At 49.1% G+C, this 18,853-nt stretch overlaps 1 protein-coding gene across 4 annotated transcripts in view; it reads right to left on the reverse strand.

Moving 5' to 3' along the window:
- The window catches only part of elmo1 (engulfment and cell motility 1 (ced-12 homolog, C. elegans)), a 132,190-nt gene that overhangs the window by 15,938 nt on the left and 97,399 nt on the right, over window positions 1-18,853 (reverse strand). For all 4 annotated transcript variants that reach the window (XM_056298191.1, XM_056298188.1, XM_056298189.1 and 1 more), the window contains 2 exons: window positions 3,432-3,595; window positions 92-204 (listed from right to left, as the gene is read on the reverse strand). In XM_056298191.1, the coding sequence (XP_056154166.1) occupies window positions 92-204; window positions 3,432-3,595 (277 nt within the window). The remainder of the gene's footprint in view (window positions 1-91; window positions 205-3,431; window positions 3,596-18,853) is intronic.

Consider the following 18,853-nt stretch of genomic DNA (forward strand, 5'->3'; position numbering starts at 1 on the left):
ATCAGTCTGTGCATGTGTTTTTCTCCATGTCGTCAATGATGGTCAAGAGGCAAAAGGTGTGTGTGTGTGTGTGTGTGTGTGCAGGTCTCACCTTGCCTCCTGCGGCTGCTTATCTTCCTGAAGCAGGTGCCCTCACACAGCCTGTTGAGCCTCTGCTGTTTGATCAACTCCATGATCTCCGGCTGAATCTTCTCCCTCAGCTCCCTGCACAGAACACACACACACACACACACACACACACACACACACACACATACACATTGAATGCATGTTCATGGATTAAACCCTGCATCTCCTTGCTTTCGGGGGAATTAGGTGAATTCTGAGAATCACACCCCTCTGTGGCTGCAGGCAGGCAGATGCCTCTGGTAGTATGACGGCACCTCTGTTTCAGCTCATCTGGGCTGCAGGCAGCATTCAGTGTATATCTCATTCGATATATATCTCATTCAATATATATATCCTTCAATATATATATATATATATAATTTTATATATATATATATACACACTACCGTTTTGAACTTTTGAACGGTAGTGTGTATGTATGTATATATATATATATATATATATATATATATATATATATATATATATATAATTCATTCAGTATATATCTGACAGGCAAATCTCCTTTGATTAGAAATGTCAGGAGTACAAAGGTAGGCTGAGAAAGCAGATGCGATGTGAGCGCACACGTATAGCCTGGGTGCGGGGACATCCGCGCACACACAAACCCTCACATATCTCCCCCCAAAGCCTCATTACTGATCATCTGAGCTGCACCACCTTCCTTCCTGGCTCTCTTGTCATTTATGCATGCACGTACGGGCTGTGCGTGTCTGTCTGTGCTGCATATGAATGCCAGGCACACAGACCTGGTCGACATGAATTATGCATCGTAACTCCACTAATGATGCCTCTCGCCACCCTTTATTTCCCTCCGTCATAAGATCCTTTCTCCATCTTTTCTCTCCTGACTCTCGCTTTGCGCCGTTCAGAGACGTAGTCCTACGGGTTTCGTCGAAGTCGAATGTTTCCTGGATAAATATTGACCATCTGTTTACTATCCTTACCTTTTCCTGTTTCTGGTAACATCCGTGCCTTCCTTAGTATTCTGTCTCGCTCTACGTTCTCACGTGCCTCTCGTCTATCTCTATCGGTCTCCGCAGCTAGTCAGCCTTTCTACCCGCCAACGCAGGGCAGCCTCATCAGGAGACGCCGATCATTACATCGATCCGCGATTGGACATGCAGTCCCACATGTTTAAGGTTAACAGCTGGTGTGTGTGTGTGTGTGTGTGGGGGGGGGGGTGTTTGTGGGTAATAATCCTAATTCTCTGGTAGAAATCAATGGTGATAGTTGGCCTAACTGCTCTGACCAAGCCTGGACAAGCTGGACAAGCCTGTGGTTTTCAAATGGTTTGGCTGCGCTCTTATTTCAGGAAAAACCTTTCATTATCTTGTTTCCCTGATTGTGCAAAACAAGAAAATAAGAAAAGTGAATGAGGGGGCTGAAGTCTTTCACTGCTGGAGCTGAGTGAGGGAAGAAATCTTTGGGTTTTTTTTTGTGGAATTTTCTCACTTTATCTCTCAACTGTATCCGGCCAATTACCCCACTCTTCCGAGCCATCCTGGTCACTGCTCCACCCCCTCTCCCGAGCCACGGAGGGCCGCAGACTACCACACGCCTCCTCCGATACATGTGGAGTCACCAGCCGCTTCTTTTCACCTGACAGTGAGGAGTTTCACCAGGGGGGACGTAGCACGTGGGAGGATCACACTATTCCCCCCAGTTCCCCCTCCCCCCTGAACAGGTGCCCTGACCGACCAGAGGAGGCGCTAGCGCAGCCACCGGGACACATACCCACATCCGGCTTCCCACCCGCAGACACGGCCAATTGTGTCTGTAGGGACGGCCGAGCAAGCCGGAGGTAACACGGGGGATTTCGAACCCGTGATCCCTGTGTTGGTAGGCAACGGGATAAGACCGCCACGCCACCCGGACACCCCTGGGAAGAAATCGTTAATGAGTATTCGGTATTTCTATTTGCTGTGATGGGGTGGAAAACAATAGGACCTTCAGAATGACACACAAGCAGCTTTGTGGACATGCAAAAACAATGCATACATACGTATGCACTGCCGGTATCAGTAAACTAACAACACAACAACCACAAAAACATCGCAAACAGATCAGGAATCGTCTATGAGTTTATCTTAGCAGTTGAGGCGTGTATCAACATCTTCTCCTAAATCATCTTCTTCCTAAATCATCTTCCCCTTAATCAGCAGTTCTGAGCGGACGAGAGGCATGAATCATGGATGCCATCATGTTTGTCTAAACTGGGATCAAGCAGATTTTCTGTAAATGAATCCAACTCGTGTTTAAAAGTGGATTTCCTGCAGGGAGCATCACTTTAGATTGAACGGCAAAGGACCAACATCAACTTAACAGGTCCAAGTTCATTCACCAATGACTGACGGTAATAAAACTATGGGCTACTATAGAAATTAACATAATATTCCTCTCTACCTCTCTTCTGACCTCTTCTCCTTAAGCGTTAGCATCAGTAATTGCTTTGCTTTACTTTCTTCGGCTACTCCGCCAGCTTTAATTGGTCACAAAAGTTTGAGCTTCACTTTCCCCCCATATCGACCCAGACAGCCCTTGGCTTAGCATCGATTGCTGTTCAAAGGCTCTGGCTCCCCCCAGTGAGGTGATTTTTCAATAGTGCCGGCAACGCCATTAAAATACAGGCGGCACGAAACAATGTTCTCCATGACGGGGCTGGCTATCCGTGATCAGCCAATGAATGATGCATTAGAGACCGGCTCTCCAAGCTTAATGAGCTACAGGGTCGTTAATGGAGTATTCACTCGGAATGCCATTTGCAGAAAATTTGATTTTAATGTAGATTTTTAATCGCGGGGGGGGGGCGCAGGTGCAACCTGCTTTGTGCTGGTAGTTGGCACCGGTTTGACAAATGGAAAAAGAAGGCAAGGTATAAAAAAGAAAAGAAAAGAAAAAGCAATTAAGGGAGCATTTCTGACTGTGTTTTGCTTTTGACAGTGAGGTAGACGGGCAGATTGAGGATCATTATTACCTACATGAAACTCACCAAGTGTTTTTTCTCCTTTTCTTTCATTTTTCTGTGGTGAGCGGTACACGCTGACAGAGTCAAAGACTCTCTACTGCGAGGAGGGGGGGGCGGTTATGAAACCCACTTTGGCCCACTCCACATGCAAAGCTCACTGGTTTACAGCTCGGCCTCTACTATGAAAACTAAAACTGAAAACAAAGCCAACACACTCTCTTACAAGTTAACCACTAGCTGAAACCACTGGTCATTTCTCGTCCCTGTATTAAGTGCTTAACGAAACTCTGACTGGCACCCAGCCGTCAGACCGATCACTGATTGGTTGACTCACAGGATGGGGCGGGACTGGAAGTCTTCCTGGTTCATCCTTTCGGACTGGCGTATCTTCAGGATCTCAGTGTAGCTCAGGTTCTGCAGGCGACTTTTAAACTGGTCCAGGGAATTAGGCTTGAGAGTCAGCGCTCGCATGATCTGCTCCCTCACCACCTGCATTACCTGCAGAACACAGAGAGAGGAGGAGGAGGGGTTGAGCACACTGTGCACGAATGAATCTCATATAGGAAGGGCGGACAGGTGTGTGTGTGTGTGTGTGTGTGTGTACTTTGTCTTGTAGACAAAGTGGTCTAGAAGAAGAAGTCAGGTCAATACCATCCTGCTCCCTATTTCATGAGGTCGGGGGAAGCAAATGAAAGTTCAGCTCCAGTCCTGAATGGCTTAATGATGTCTCTCTTATCAGAGCTGAAGCCCCTAATCCAGTTTAGTGAATTCAGCCTCTAGTGGAGAGATGAGGGGGAGGGCAATTCAACAGGGGCAGGTTTACTGTTAGACCCAGTATCATGCACCAGAGTATTTAGACAACTCATGCGTAATCCTCTGTCTGGACCCATCAGTTTAAATGGGGTAGTGGAAGAGTGGCATGACCCAAACCAGGAGCCTTGAAAAATCCAGGACTCCATGTGAATGGCTTTCTGTCAATGCTACACAAACTCAACAACACTTAAGATACATCGCAAATCCCAATCTGACCTACTTCATGGCAGCATTAATCTGCTCTTAACTATTACAGATAAACCAACTATTACTATTACTATTATTATTATTATTATCATTACTATTGTACAAACATTAAAGCCGCTGGATTTGACATCAAGACAATTGGAGGGCCCAACCACTGAACTGAAATTACCAATGGCAGCCACCATCATACCATCATCATCATCATCATCATCACCATCTTGGAGTTCAGTCTCTACTCAGATTAAATTCAATTTAACATGAGACAAAAGAAATGCCGCTGTATGTCTTTTCTGCCAGCTACCTCCACCCCGTGTGTTTTGGGGGGGTGGGGTTGGAGGGTCGGGGGGACGTGAGATCCTTTGGGTAAGGTAAACTAAACAGGTGCCGCAACAGAGGGCCTATATTTTTCAGCCCTGTTGGAGAGTCTACCAGCACATGGAATTCCTCAGTGCTTCACATAACTACACGAGTGGGAATTAGTCTGAGGGTGAACATCCTGCCCCACATGCTGACGTTAAAGACATCCTGCCCCACATGCTGACGTTAAAAACATCCTGCACAACATGACATTAAGAACATCCTGCCCAACATGCTGACATTAAAAACCCCATGATCAAACGTGTTTCACGGAGTCACGTAACAACCGTTTCCCCTGCAAACAGATGCAGGTAGCTTTCTAACATTTCCCCTGTGTAGTGGTGCATCTCTCTCCCAGCACGGCATGTTCGTCAGAGGAGGAAGTGAGGCCTTGTCCTGACACCCCCACCTCCAAAAATCTGCATACGCCAATGCATCAAACCAGAGCCAATACACGTACCCAGGTGACAGAGAGGGGAGAAAATATATTTTACCGTTTTCTTTTTTTCTGGGGGGGGGGGGGGATTTTTTCTCCCCGATTGTATCTGGCCAATTACCCCACTCTTCCGAGCCGTCCCGGTCGCTGCTCCACCCACTCTGCCGATCCGGGGAGGGCTGCAGACTACCACATGTCTCCTCCGATACATGTGGAGTCCCCAGCCGCTTCTTTTCACCTGAGAGTGAGGAGATTCACCAGGGGGATGTTGCGTGTGGGAGGATCACGCTGTTCCCCCCACATACCCACATCCGGCTTCCCACCTGCAGACACGGCCAATTGTGTCTGTAGGGTTGCCCAACCAAGCCAGAGGTAACACAGGGATTCGAACCGAAGATCCCTGTGTTGGGAGGCAACGGAATTGACCGCTAAGCTACCTGGACACCCTATTTTACTGTTTCCTTCCGTATTGTTTGATTTTTTGCGTGTTTCTTTGCTCGTCCTGGTGATGCTTAAAACCTCAATGAACTGGGCGTCCAGGTGGCGGTCTATTCTGTTGCCTACCAACACGGGGATCGCCGGTTCGAATCCCCGTGTCACCTCCGGCTTGGTTGGGCATCCTTACAGACACAATTGGCTGTGTCTGCAGGTGGGAAGCCGGATACAGGTATGTGTCCTGGTCACTGCACTAGTGCCTCCTCTGGTCGGCCAAGGTGCCTGTTCGATGGGGAGGGGGAACTGGGGGGAATAGTGTGATTCTCCCATGCACTATTTCTCCCTGGCGAAACTCTTCACTGTCAGGTGAAAAGAAGCGGCTGGCGACTCCACATGTTGGAGGAGACGTGGTAGTCTGCAGCCCTCCCCGGATCGGCAGAGAGGGTGGAGCAGCGAACAGGACAGCTCGGAAGAGTGGGATAATTGGTCGGATACAATTGGGGAAAAAAAGGGGGAAACTCCCCCCGCCCAAAAAAACCCTCAACAAGCTGCAATAGGGTGAGCTGTGTGCATGTGTGTATTTTGGTGCACTACGGTGTTTGTTACTATTGTGTGTATGCTAATGTGTGTATTGAATTCGCTTCTAGCAGCTTTCTTCTCTCCGCTCTACTACTGCGGTTCATCTACTCTGTAGGCAGCCTCATCAGCATCCCCAAAACGTGGCCTTATGCAATATTGTTGCAGTTTGTGTTTACTGCGAGGTGATTACTCATCAACTTGCTGACCTCTGCAGCTCAAACCAGAATCTCACTAGTCAGACGGAGCCAGGGGGCGAGGGAATTAAGAAGTCATGGGGCAGAGTCTATGAAAATGAAATACAAAAAGCCTTAAACCACAACCCAGCGCCAAAAAAACAAAACAAAAAAAACAGGCAAACTCAGATGACACGGCCGATCAAGGATAATCCGCTTGAATCAGTGTCGCTCTAAGCGTGATAAAACGCGTAAGGAAGTGGCCTTGGCTCAAAGTCCCTGTTTGGAAAGTCTGAGCTACACGGTGAAACTGCCACAAAAAGGAATTAACCCATTTCTAATTCCAGATCCGATAAGCCCTCAAGGTAATTCTCTGTTCCCACTACGAAAAAGAATGGGGGTGGGAAAAAAAACCAGTCATTTTCTAACTGACTACACAATTTAATCTGGGGATTAGCTTTTGGGATGCAAATATGTTCAGAGGCGGTAATCACACTGCACTGCCCCGCCACAAAACCGGCAAAAAACTGACCTTGGAATGCAAAACACACTTGCAAACAGCGCTGATAGCTGTGCACATGCAGTTTGGGGCGTTCCTGGAAGCAGCGAGGGGCTAAATAACACCCCCCCTTTCTCCCCAATTGTACCTGGCCAATTACCCCACTCTTCTGAGCCATCCCGGTCGCTGATCCACCCCCTCTGCTGATCCAGGGAGGGCTGCAGACTACCACATGCCTCCTCCGATACATGTGGAGTCGCCAGCCGCTTCTTTTCTCCTGGCAGTGAGGAGTTTCGCCAGGGGGGACGTAGCGCATGGGAGGATCACGCTACTCCCCCTAGTTCCCCCTTTCCCTATAACAGGCACCCCGACCCACCAGAGGAGGCGCTAGTGCAACGACCAGGACAAATACCCACATCTGGCTTCCCACCCGCAGACACGGCCAATTGTGTCTGTAGGGACGCCCGACCAAGCCGGAGGTAACACGGGGGATTCGAACCGGTGATCCCCATGTTGCTAAGCAACAGAATAGACTGCTATTCTACCCGGACGCTCGCTGAATTACTATTTAGGCACTACTACGGGAAACGAAAGGCTGCATCTGAGATGTGGCTGGTATTTCACTTCGAAGTGCAGTTGTCATTCGATAAACTTTTTCATTTCTTCCTATGGGGGGCCCCAGATGGGTTTTGAATTTGCAGCACCCCTTGTGGTTGGTAAAATTGCAAAGTCTGCAAGTTGCAAATTCACCTTGTCCACGGGATTGCTGCACTACACATGCAATATTCCCTCATGTTACCCAAATGCAACCTGCATTAAGATCAAATTCAGAGCAACAGCCTCTGTGTGTTACAGGCAGCTACATCCTGCAAAACCATATTGTCTGATCTGACTGATCCTCATCCAACCCACACCCCGCTACAGGCGCCATGCTGGGTTCATCCACTGCTGCACAGTTGTTCAGAATAGGAGAATTTGGACTAGGTTAAGCTGGGTTTAAAGACAGGACAAATATGATTAGTGATGCGGCAAGGTGAATCAAATTGAGTTCAGTTCATTGTGAACTGTTTTAGTACAGCAACTGTGCATTGTGGTAAGGCTTTCATCCGTCCATCCATCCATGAGGACAGACATCTGTCTCAACTGCATCTGCCAGGAATATATTCAGACAGACTCACTTCGATGATGTCTCTATGTAAGGTCCTAGAGGCAGCTTTACTGTTTTACATGTAGGCTTCATCTCTGCCACAAATACCTGCCATATGCCCTGTCCTCATAGTCCCTCCTGGAGAGGACCAGGTGTCAAGCTAATGCCAGATTCACAACCTACAGGGCTGGTTTTGCAGCCTCAGCATATTCCATCTCACTCCTGCTCATTGTCCCCCCCTTTCCACCTCTGCACATGGATGAAGCCCCCATTTACTATTAGTATAGCTGGTCACCACTTTTAATTACACCACTGCCTGCTGTAAACACACACACACACACACACACACACACACACACACACACACACACACACACACACACACTCATAATTAGGTCTCGAATTAATTTTCATGTTCAGATCGCTAATTGCACGCCCCAGTCTCTGGTAGCACAGGATTATTAGAGAACTCACATCTCTGCTTACACAGCTCAGGACAGCGGTTGCAATTAAAAACTCACCAACATGTCGTCTACAAACAAAAGTAAGCTACATATATTATGACCAAGAAAAAGAAAAAAAAAGATTTACTTGACAAAACCCAGCTTTCTATTAAAAATCACAAGCTGAACGATAATTTGGATATATTTTCCACAAAAGATACAGAGACTGCAAGAAGATGTTCGGGTAGCGTGGCGGTCTATTCTGTTGCCTACCAACACGGGGATCGCCAGTTCGAATCCCTGTGTTGCCTCCGGTTCGGTCGGGCGTCCCCATAGACACAGTTGGCCGTGTCTGCGGGTGGGAAGCCGGATGTGGGTATGTGTCCTGGTCATTGTGCTAACGCCTCCTCTGGTCGGTAGGAGCACCTGTTCAGTGGTTTGGGCCGGGGGGGGGGGGCAGGAGGAATAGCGTGATCCTCCCACGCGCTACATCTCCCTGGCAGAACTCCTCACTGTCAGGTGAAAAGAAGCGGCTGGCGACTCCACATGTATCGGAGGAGGCATGTGGTAGTCTGCAGCCCTCCCCGGATTGGCAGAGGGGGTGGAGCAGTGACCGGGACGGCTCGGAAGAGTGGGGTAATTGGTCAGATACAATTGGGGAGAAAAAGGGGAAAATTCCACAAAAAAAAAGAAGTCATTGCACAAGGTAGTGAAACGCAAAGCTAAAACAGACATTGATATATATACACTACCGTTCAAAAGTTTGGGATCACCCAAACAATTTTGTGTTTTCCATGAAAAGTCACACTTATTCACCACCATATGTTGTGAAATGAATAGAAAATAGAGTCAAGACATTGACAAGGTTAGAAATAATGATTTGTATTTGAAATAAGATTTTTTTTACATCAAACTTTGCTTTCGTCAAAGAATCCTCCATTTGCAGCAATTACAGCATTGCAGACCTTTGGCATTCTAGCTGTTAATTTGTTGAGGTAATCTGGAGAAATTGCACCCCACGCTTCCAGAAGCAGCTCCCACAAGTTGGATTGGTTGGATGGGCACTTCTTGCGTACCATACGGTCAAGCTGCTCCCACAACAGCTCAATGGGGTTCAGATCTGGTGACTGCGCTGGCCACTCCATTACCGATAGAATACCAGCTGCCTGCTTCTGCTCTAAATAGTTCTTGCACAATTTGGAGGTGTGTTTAGGGTCATTGTCCTGTTGTAGGATGAAATTGGCTCCAATCAAGCGCTGTCCACTGGGTATGGCATGGCGTTGCAAAATGGAGTGATAGCCTTCCTTATTCAGAATCCCTTTTACCCTGTACAAATCTCCCACCTTACCAGCACCAAAGCAACCCCAGACCATCACATTACCTCCACCATGCTTAACAGATGGCGTCAGGCATTCTTCCAGCATCTTTTCATTTGTTCTGCGTCTCACAAACGTTCTTCTTTGTGATCCAAACACCTCAAACTTGGATTCATCCGTCCACAACACTTTTTTCCAGTCTTCCTCTGTCCAATGTCTGTGTTCTTTTGCCCATCTTAATCTTTTTCTTTTATTGGTCAGTCTCAGATATGGCTTTTTCTTTGCCACTCTGCCCTGAAGCCCAGAATCCCGCAGCCGCCTCTTCACTGTAGATGTTGACACTGGTGTTTTGCGGGTACTATTTAATGAAGATGCCAGTTGGGGACCTGTGAGGCGTCTGTTTCTCAAACTAGAGACTCTAATGTACTTATCTTCTTGCTCAGTTGTGCAACGCGGCCTCCCACTTCTTTTTCTACTCTGGTTAGAGCCTGTTTGTGCTGTCCTCTGAAGGGAGTAGTACACACCGGTGTAGGAAATCTTCAATTTCTTAGCAATTTCTCGCATGGAATAGCCTTCATTTCTAAGAACAAGAATAGACTGTCGAGTTTCAGATGAAAGTTCTCTTTTTCTGGCCATTTTGAGGGTTTAATTGACCCCACAAATGTGATGCTCCAGAAACTCAATCTGCTCAAAGGAAGGTCAGATTTGTAGCTTCTGTAACGAGCTAAACTGTTTTCAGATGTGTGAACATGATTGCACAAGGGTTTTCTAATCATCAATTAGCCTTCTGAGCCAATGAGCAAACACATTGTACCATTAGAACACTGGAGTGATAGTTGCTTGAAATGGGCCTCTATACACCTATGTAGATATTGCACCAAAAACCAGACATTTGCAGCTAGAATAGTCATTTACCACATTAGCAATGTATAGAGTGTATTTCTTTAAAGTTAAGACTAGTTTAAAGTTATCTTCATTGAAAAGTAGTGCTTTTCCTTCAAAAATATGGACATTTCAATGTGATCCCAAACTTTTGAACGGTAGTGTATATATATATATATATATATATATATATATATATATATATATATATATATATATATACTAGAAGAACCCCGCTACAATGTAGCGGTTTGGTTATCCACCCGTCTAAATCTCCCTCCTCTTCATCCTGCCAGCTAACCGCCTTCCCCCTGCCCCTAAACCCCCCCCACTCTAACTCCCTCCCCCAAATGCTCAGAATCATCTGAAATGCCGAGAAAAGTGGTTTTTAGCCATTTTTAGAAAATGCATATTTTGCATAATTATGTATAATTATTAAAATTATTTTAATTTTCTGCTATTTTTCTGGTCCTCTCTGGAACAATACCTACCACTTCCCAAAAAAATTAGGATCATAAGTGCATTTTTGCAAAAATGCATATATTTTGCATAATGCCAAAACATTTCTAAGTCCCAGAAAATTTTTTTCATATAGGTGAAAAAATCAAAGATGCTCAGAATCATCTGAAATGCCGAGAAACGTGGTTTTTAGCCATTTTTAGAAAAATGCATATTTTGCATATTTATGCATAATTATGCATAATTTTAATTTCCTGGGATTTTTTCCCTTACTCTCTGAGACAATACCTACCACCTCCAAAAAGAATTAGGATCATAAGTGCTTCAGTTTTCGGTCCTGCTATCTACACTAACACCACACACACACACATTGCGAAAATATATGAGTAGATACATATATATATTTTGTTTTCTGGGGATAAAAACGTTAAATACTGTTTTTTTTCCGGGAAACCATCAATCATGTTGATAAGACTTAACAAATGAGAAGCGGAATATTAAGATAGATGTAGGAAGAAAAAAAAACTTGAATACATTGCAGTACAAGCCTGTACTGCAGGCTTGTACTGCAATATATTAAAGTTTTTTTTTACCCCCTACATATAGAAAGAAAATCACAACGGGAGACCTGCTGGCCTCCATCTATCCCATTCCAGCCGCGGGCAGTTTCTGTGCATCAAATCCCACTCTGCCATTTACATTATTCAGGTGTGCTCAGCCATTCAAGGTTGCTCCAATTATAATCTTAAAACTCTCCTCCGTACCCTCGTGTGCGCCTCCAATGGCTCGGCACATCCGACTGCACCTCCTTCCCTCAGGACGGTTCATTAAAACGACTTGTTTGCGGCTGCGTCTCCCAGAAGGAAAACAACACCGGCGGCCCATGCGGTCGCCCCCCTCACGCTAATTAACACGGCAAATATTCATCGCATTTACTCTCAATGGGGGTAAAAGGGGGGTGGGGGTGACATCTGATCCTTTTTTTCTTTGTTCGCCTGGCTTAGTCAGACCCTCGGTAGAGGGGAGAGAGCATCAATACTAAGTAAAAAGTGTGGATAAACCAACTCGGGCCTCCGCTTTTACCTTCCACTATTACAAGCTATAAATCTTTAATAGTGGGGGAGGGAACCCAAAGCTGTTCCGGTTTCATGTAGCATCAGTCAGTCACCACCGTAACCTCCACCCGTCCCCCGTCTGTGCCCCGTGTTTCCTGTAGGATGCTAATGAAAGATGATATGCCCCTAAAGCGCTCTCGTGCTGCCCCCATCTTCGCTCCGCCCTGGCAGTTCATTTAACAGAAGACGACCTGAGCAGAAGGTTGTTCACCCCCACCTCACCCCCGCACCTGAAAAACACACTTTTCACCTTGCATTTAATGATCAGAGGTGAAGGGCCATTAGTCAGAGGCTCTTTCCTGTCTCATTGCCATTTTTTTCCCCTGGTCTTGCACTCAACCGTCCTCTCCCTCTCCCTCTTTCTCTCTCTCGCTTAGCAGCCATCACTCTCTTTTGTAGCTCCTCTGAAGGGAAGTTATAGGCAACAGGGACCCAAAAGACAGAATTGGTGAGGAGTGTGATCAAACCCTGACATCCCGCGAGGTTTCTGGTACATCTGACAGAGAGATGACCATGGAGACCCCTCTGCCACAATCCTCCATTCTCTCTCTCTCTCTCTCAAACAGCAAAGTTGGACCCTGAATCTCTTGGAGTCTCCCTCCTCACCCTTCACCGGTGTTGCATCAGCCGTGACAAATTACCGTCCCCTCTTGCCGGCCAATCGAGTGTCATCGCTGCTCCATTGACCAAAGAGGACGCTAATGACATCGTTTACCAGCTGTCAATCAAAATGCCCCAACTTCCACTCGCGCCCAAGGTGGGGGATCTGGAGATCGTGGTGGAAGAGAGGCACTCGGGCGGGCAAATAATCAGGGAGTAATCACAGAATAATGACTTTCCCGTCACTCCCTGAAAAGTAATCAAAAAGCCAATCTCACACGGTGAAGATGGGACTGTCGCTGAAGTGCTGCTCCTTTATTTATAGCCACACCTCAGCCCTGACGCACTCCACACCAGCATGCACGCACACAAATGCCCAAAACTGAAGCATGCACACACACACACACACACACACACACACACACACACACACACACACACACACACACACACACACACACACACACACACATCTCTCTTTCCCTCAGACACATGCATATACATTTCTTTCACAATGCCCTGATCTTTAATATGAGACAAAGGAGACATAGGCGATCCATTATTCCCATCCTGAGATGGGAATCATCTTTTTCCCTACCACAAAATCCCATGTTCAATTTATAATGATCTACTTCAAAGCTGACAATGCCGCCATGAAATATGAAGCAGCGGCACAGTGAGGGGCATGAAAGAGAGAGAGCCCGTCTCTTTGTTATCGCAGGACAGACAGACGGCGGGGGGGTGGGGGGGGGGTGGTGGTGGTGGATTAAATTTAGAAATGGGAATAAATGCACATGTCTTGGCATGAGGAGCTACCTGGTGGGACTAAAAACTTGAGCAGAAGGCCGTGTTTTGAAGATCGGCAAACTTATCGGCACCACGTCCCACAGCGGGTCCTGAGCAGGAGAGGGCGGCGGCGCTGGGCAGGAGAGGGCGGCGGCCTGCACAGCGCTGAACAGGTGAGGGTGGCGGCCTGCCCAGCTCTGAGCAGGAAAGGGCGGCGGCGCTGAGCAGGAGAGGGCGGCGGCGCTGGGCAGGCGAGGGCGGCGGCCTGCACAGCGCTGAGCAAGAGAGGGCGGCGGCGCTGAGCAGGAGAGGGCGGCGGCGCTGGGCAGGAGAGGGCGGCGGCCTGCACAGCGCTGAACAGGTGAGGGTGGCGGCCTGCCCAGCTCTGAGCAGGAAAGGGCGGCGGCGCTGAGCAGGAGAGGGCGGCGGCGCTGGGCAGGCGAGGGCGGCGGCCTGCACAGCGCTGAGCAAGAGAGGGCGGCGGCGCTGAGCAGGAGAGGGCGGCGGCGCTGGGCAGGAGAGGGCGGCGGCCTGCACAGCGCTGAGCAGGAGAGGGCGGCGGCCTGCCCAGCGCTGAGCAGGAGAGGGCGGCGGCGCTGAGCAGGAGAGGGCGGCGGCGCTGGGCAGGAGAGGGCGGCGGCCTGCACAGCGCTGAGCAGGAGAGGGCGGCGGCGCTGAGCAGGAGAGGGCGGCGGCGCTGGGCAGGAGAGGGCGGCGGCCTGCACAGCGCTGAGCAAGAGAGGGTGGCGGCGCTGGGCAGGCGAGGGCGGCGGCCTGCACAGCTCTGAGCAGGAAAGGGCGGCGGCGCTGAGCAGGAGAGGGCGGCGGCGCTGGGCAGGCGAGGGCGGCGGCCTGCACAGCGCTGAGCAAGAGAGGGTGGCGGCCTGCCCAGCGTTCTCCACTCACATGAGCGGTGGAATGGAGAAACCCAACAGCCCGGTGCTTCTACACCAGTGGTCAGTAACGACCAGCGTGTCAGTGACTTTGAACATGTATTCTGTATTTCTGAACACAAGCAAAAACTTACAGGGGAGGGGCATCCGGGTAGCGTAGTGGTCTATTCCGTTGCCTATCAACACAGGGATCGTCGGTTCGAACCCCCGTGTTACCTCCGGCTTGGCCGGGCGTCCCTACAGACACAATTGGCCGTGTCTGCGGGTGGGAAGCTGGATGTGGGTATGTGTTAGGTCCTGGTCACTGCACTAGCGCCTCCTCTGGACAGTCGGGCACCTGTTCTGGGGGGAGGGGGAACGGGATAGCGTGATCCTCCCATGCGCTACGTCCCCCTGGCGAAACTCCTCAATGTCAGTTGAAAAGAAGCGGCTGGCGACTCCACATGTATCGGAGGAGGCATGTGGTAGTCTGCAGCCCTCCCCGGATCGGCAGAGGGGGTGGAGCAGCGACCGGGACGGCTCGGAAAAGTGGGGTAATTGGCCGGGTATAACAGGGGAGAAAAAGGGAGGAGAAAAAAAAAACTTACAGGGGAGACATTTCGAAGGAAAGTGGAGATGAAACACTTCCACGCAACAGCTCAAGAGGAAGCTTTTCTCCCATGTGGGACAGTCACCCCCCCCCCTTGCAGCAGGGATAGGGGCTCGTGTACTGGATCCACATCGATGGGGATCACATGATGAGCTATTACGGTATGTCTCCAATATGTTTCTGTGTCGTGATTCATGAGCTTTTACACCCCACGGCACAGTGCTAACGGTTAGCTGTGTGAAAAGTGGTTCATTTGTTAACTCGTAAATAAAAGCTCACTTATGATAAACGCACTCACGACAGACCTGGCTCGGGTGTAGACTAGGTCGAAGCAGAGCCTCTTTGACAACCTCGAATCCCTTTGTCACGTCTGTCGGCATCTGTTGAGCGCCGAGCGTTCCCTCCATTAACATTTCCATCATGCATCCACCCCGCCGGCTCCATTATGAGGACAGCAGACACACTGTACGCCCCTGCTTTCCACACAACACAGCCACACGGCGTGACAACAACGCCGTGACGCCGCGAAAAGGCAGGACAACTCTCCGTCTACGTCAACGCCTCAGAGGCCCGGGAGGCGGCGTTTCTCCATCGCGGGGAACGAACTGTCGGTAACGTCGACTCAAATCGCACACTGTGGGCGAGACAGGTGGTTGGTGCACGTTTGAGCCGCACCCTAGAACACACACTCATTTTGTGTGTGTCTCTCTCTCACACACACACACACACACACACACACACACAAACAAGTAACTATTCTATTTACATGAACGCCACCACGCTAATCTCCATACTAATCCACGCACACACACCGACATGTACACACAAAAACACGTCTTCCTGGTTCCCTCGGGACCCCGCCCCCTCCCGCATGACGGGCGATGAAGGGATGCTAGCGGCTGTTGCCGTTGCTTCCATATTTAGAGGGCCGGCTCGGCACACTGAGACGCGGTGCCAGAGGAGGCGTCTTTTTTTCCCCCTCACCATCAACGCAAGGTGAAACTCTCTCTGCACCGAGCTGCAGTGCGAGACCATATGGAGGATGCAGAAGAACATACTTTCCCTGGGGAACCGACCGCTTGATAAAAAGAAGAAGAAGAAACAAAAAACCCACAGATGAGAGCCAACAGTTAACCTTGGCTAACACACTGCAGTATATTCATAATTATTTAATATTATGTATTACTGCTGCATATGGTAAAATATGACTTAATGTATAATTTCTCTTTTGGGATGATTAAAATGCTTTGAATTAAACCCCTGTTAAATGAATTGTATCAAAACAGGCTTTAACAGGGGCGTCCGGGTGGTGTAGCGGGCTATTCCATTGCCTACCAACACGGGGATCGCCGGTTCGAATCCCCATGTTACCCTTGGTTGGGCATCCCTACAGACACAATTGGCCGTGTCTGCGGGTGGGAAGCCGGATGTGGGTATGTGTCCTGGTCGCCGCACTAGCACCTCCCCAGGTTGGTTGGGGCGCCTGTTCGGGGGGGTGGGAGGAATATCGTGATCCTCCCACGCGCTACATCCCCCTGGTGAAACTCCTCACTTTCAGGTGAAAAGAAGCGGCTGGCGACTCCACGTGTATCGGAGGAGGCATGTGGTAGTCTGCAACCCTCCCCGGATCGGCGGGGGGAGCAGCGACCGGGACGGCTCAGAAGAGTAGTGTAGTTGGTTGGATACAACTGGGGAGGAAGGGGGGGAAACAGGCTTTAACATGAAATAAAATAATTAACAGTTATCAAGGACTTCCCATGTCCCCCAAAGTCCAGCAGAAACACCATAACAGCATCCAAACATCACTTCTAATGTGTCTCCAGGATCGACTGAACCTGCCTGGCAACGTGGAGTCAGCCTCACGTTCCATGAAATATGCAAACACCTCCCATTTGGGCCAGCCGGGCAGCTTGAAGCTAGCACAAAGTCAGTCATGCCCATAACATGGGTGTGATACTAACCCGGGCCGACTACCCAGTCTCACTGAATGATGCTGAGGAGGAAGGGAGGAAGGTTGACCACGGACGACCTGAGGGTAGAGAACTGTTGGATAACGCACATATTTGTCATCGTCATCATCATCTCTCTCTCTCTCTCGCTCTCCCTCTCTGCCTGACACACACAGTCATCCCTCCACTTTTAGATCAAACCAATGTTCAACACAATTTTAGATCAAAATAGGAAGCAGTCACATCCCAGTGTGCACACAGGCATAGACAGGAACTAGTCATAGGATGACAGGAAGTAGTCATATCCCAGTGTGCACACACAGGCAACAGACAGACATAGACACAGACCCACTTATAGACAGCCTTGGTGCAGACCGACCCAACACTGTTTGCACTCAGTAGTTCAAAGTACAGGTATGATTTGGGGTCCACTACAGTACACACAGACACACACACACCCCCCGACCTCCCAACATGAAAACTCCCCCTTTCCACTTGAGCGTATATGTAATTTCCTCATCTCTCCCCTGGCTGGTTTCCCCCGTACTGTTCCTGAGACGTGCTGACATTATCATGATGTAGACACATGACAAAACGACAACCGTTAGCGCTGCACCTCCGCTCGTGCAGCGCCGCGGGTTTGATGTTAATGACTGCTGAGTTCCCCGGCCCGATTAGTGCACTTGGCTTTTGGCATCCTCAGTGTGAGCGGGTCTACCCTGCCTGAGATCAGATGCCCCCCTAGGGCTGCACAGTGTTCTGCTCCCACACACACACACACACACACACACACATAGACAAACGCACGTGCACACACACACACACACACACACACACACACACACAGACAAATATGTGCACACACACACACAAACACATGCACACACACACACATGCACACCATGCACACACACACAGACCAACACACATACACACAGACAAACGTGCACAAACACACACAAACACACATGCACACACACATGCATACACACAGACAAACACACTGACAAATACACACGCACACACACACTAGATATAACAACAACAAACTGTATAAACATAAAACAGGAGTTTACAAGATCCTGCACTGAAGCAGAACACAGCAGTGCTTTAAACCATTCACATGGCCTCTCTCTCTCACACACACACAGATACACACACAAGCGCACAAAATCATACGCAAACGCAAAAACCCCCACACAAACACACAAAAGCTTTACTTTCACACACACAGTGCTTTTGTAACCTATGCGTGCATTCAAACATGCTACCCTACACACACACACACACACACACACACACACACACACACACACACACACACACATACATACACGCATGCATGCACGTACGTACGCACGCACAAAACCAAACAGCAACACACCCACACACGTGCAAAAACAATAAAGCAAACCTTATTAAGGGAGTGGGAGGTGAGGCAGCCAGGCAGAGCGATATAAATAGCCTGTCTGAATTTAACAATAGGGATGGAAGAGGAGAGAGGTGGAAAGGGTCGGGAGAGAGAGAGAGAAAGAGAGAGAGAGCGAGAGGATGACAAACTGGGAGAGGGAGATGGAGGAGGGAGGATGAAAGACAGGCGGGAGAGACAACATGAGAACGAGGCAGAGTGTTTTAAAGAGGAGGAAGGACGATGAGAGAGACAGGGAGAGGGGGGATACAGATGGGTAAAACCATGAAAACACAGAGAGAGAAAACAAGAAGAAGAGAGACGGAGAGCTAGGGATTAGAGGAAGAGGCGGGATGATGGGAGACAGGATGATGGAGAGCGCATGGAAGGTAAATAAAACCTGTTTGGAATGTGAAGTGACAGGTTGCAGGAGGGGAAAATAGGAGTTGGGGGTGGGGTGGGGGGGGGGAGTACGGCTGACTTAGACATACACTGTTTCACGCAAGCTGCGTTTGGTCCAACTGCCCCCCCCCCCCCCGAGCCGCTCGCTGGCATCGGTGTCATCCAAAACGGCACTCACTTTTGCTTCTGATTGGCTGCACCGGCAACACCCCCATTAATCATGTACGCTCGCATGCTAACCCTGCAGCGAAGAGGCAGCGGCGTCCTG

Source organism: Lampris incognitus, chromosome 18 (assembly GCF_029633865.1).
Source record: "Lampris incognitus isolate fLamInc1 chromosome 18, fLamInc1.hap2, whole genome shotgun sequence".
In the NCBI taxonomy this organism is placed as follows: domain Eukaryota; kingdom Metazoa; phylum Chordata; class Actinopteri; order Lampriformes; family Lampridae; genus Lampris; species Lampris incognitus.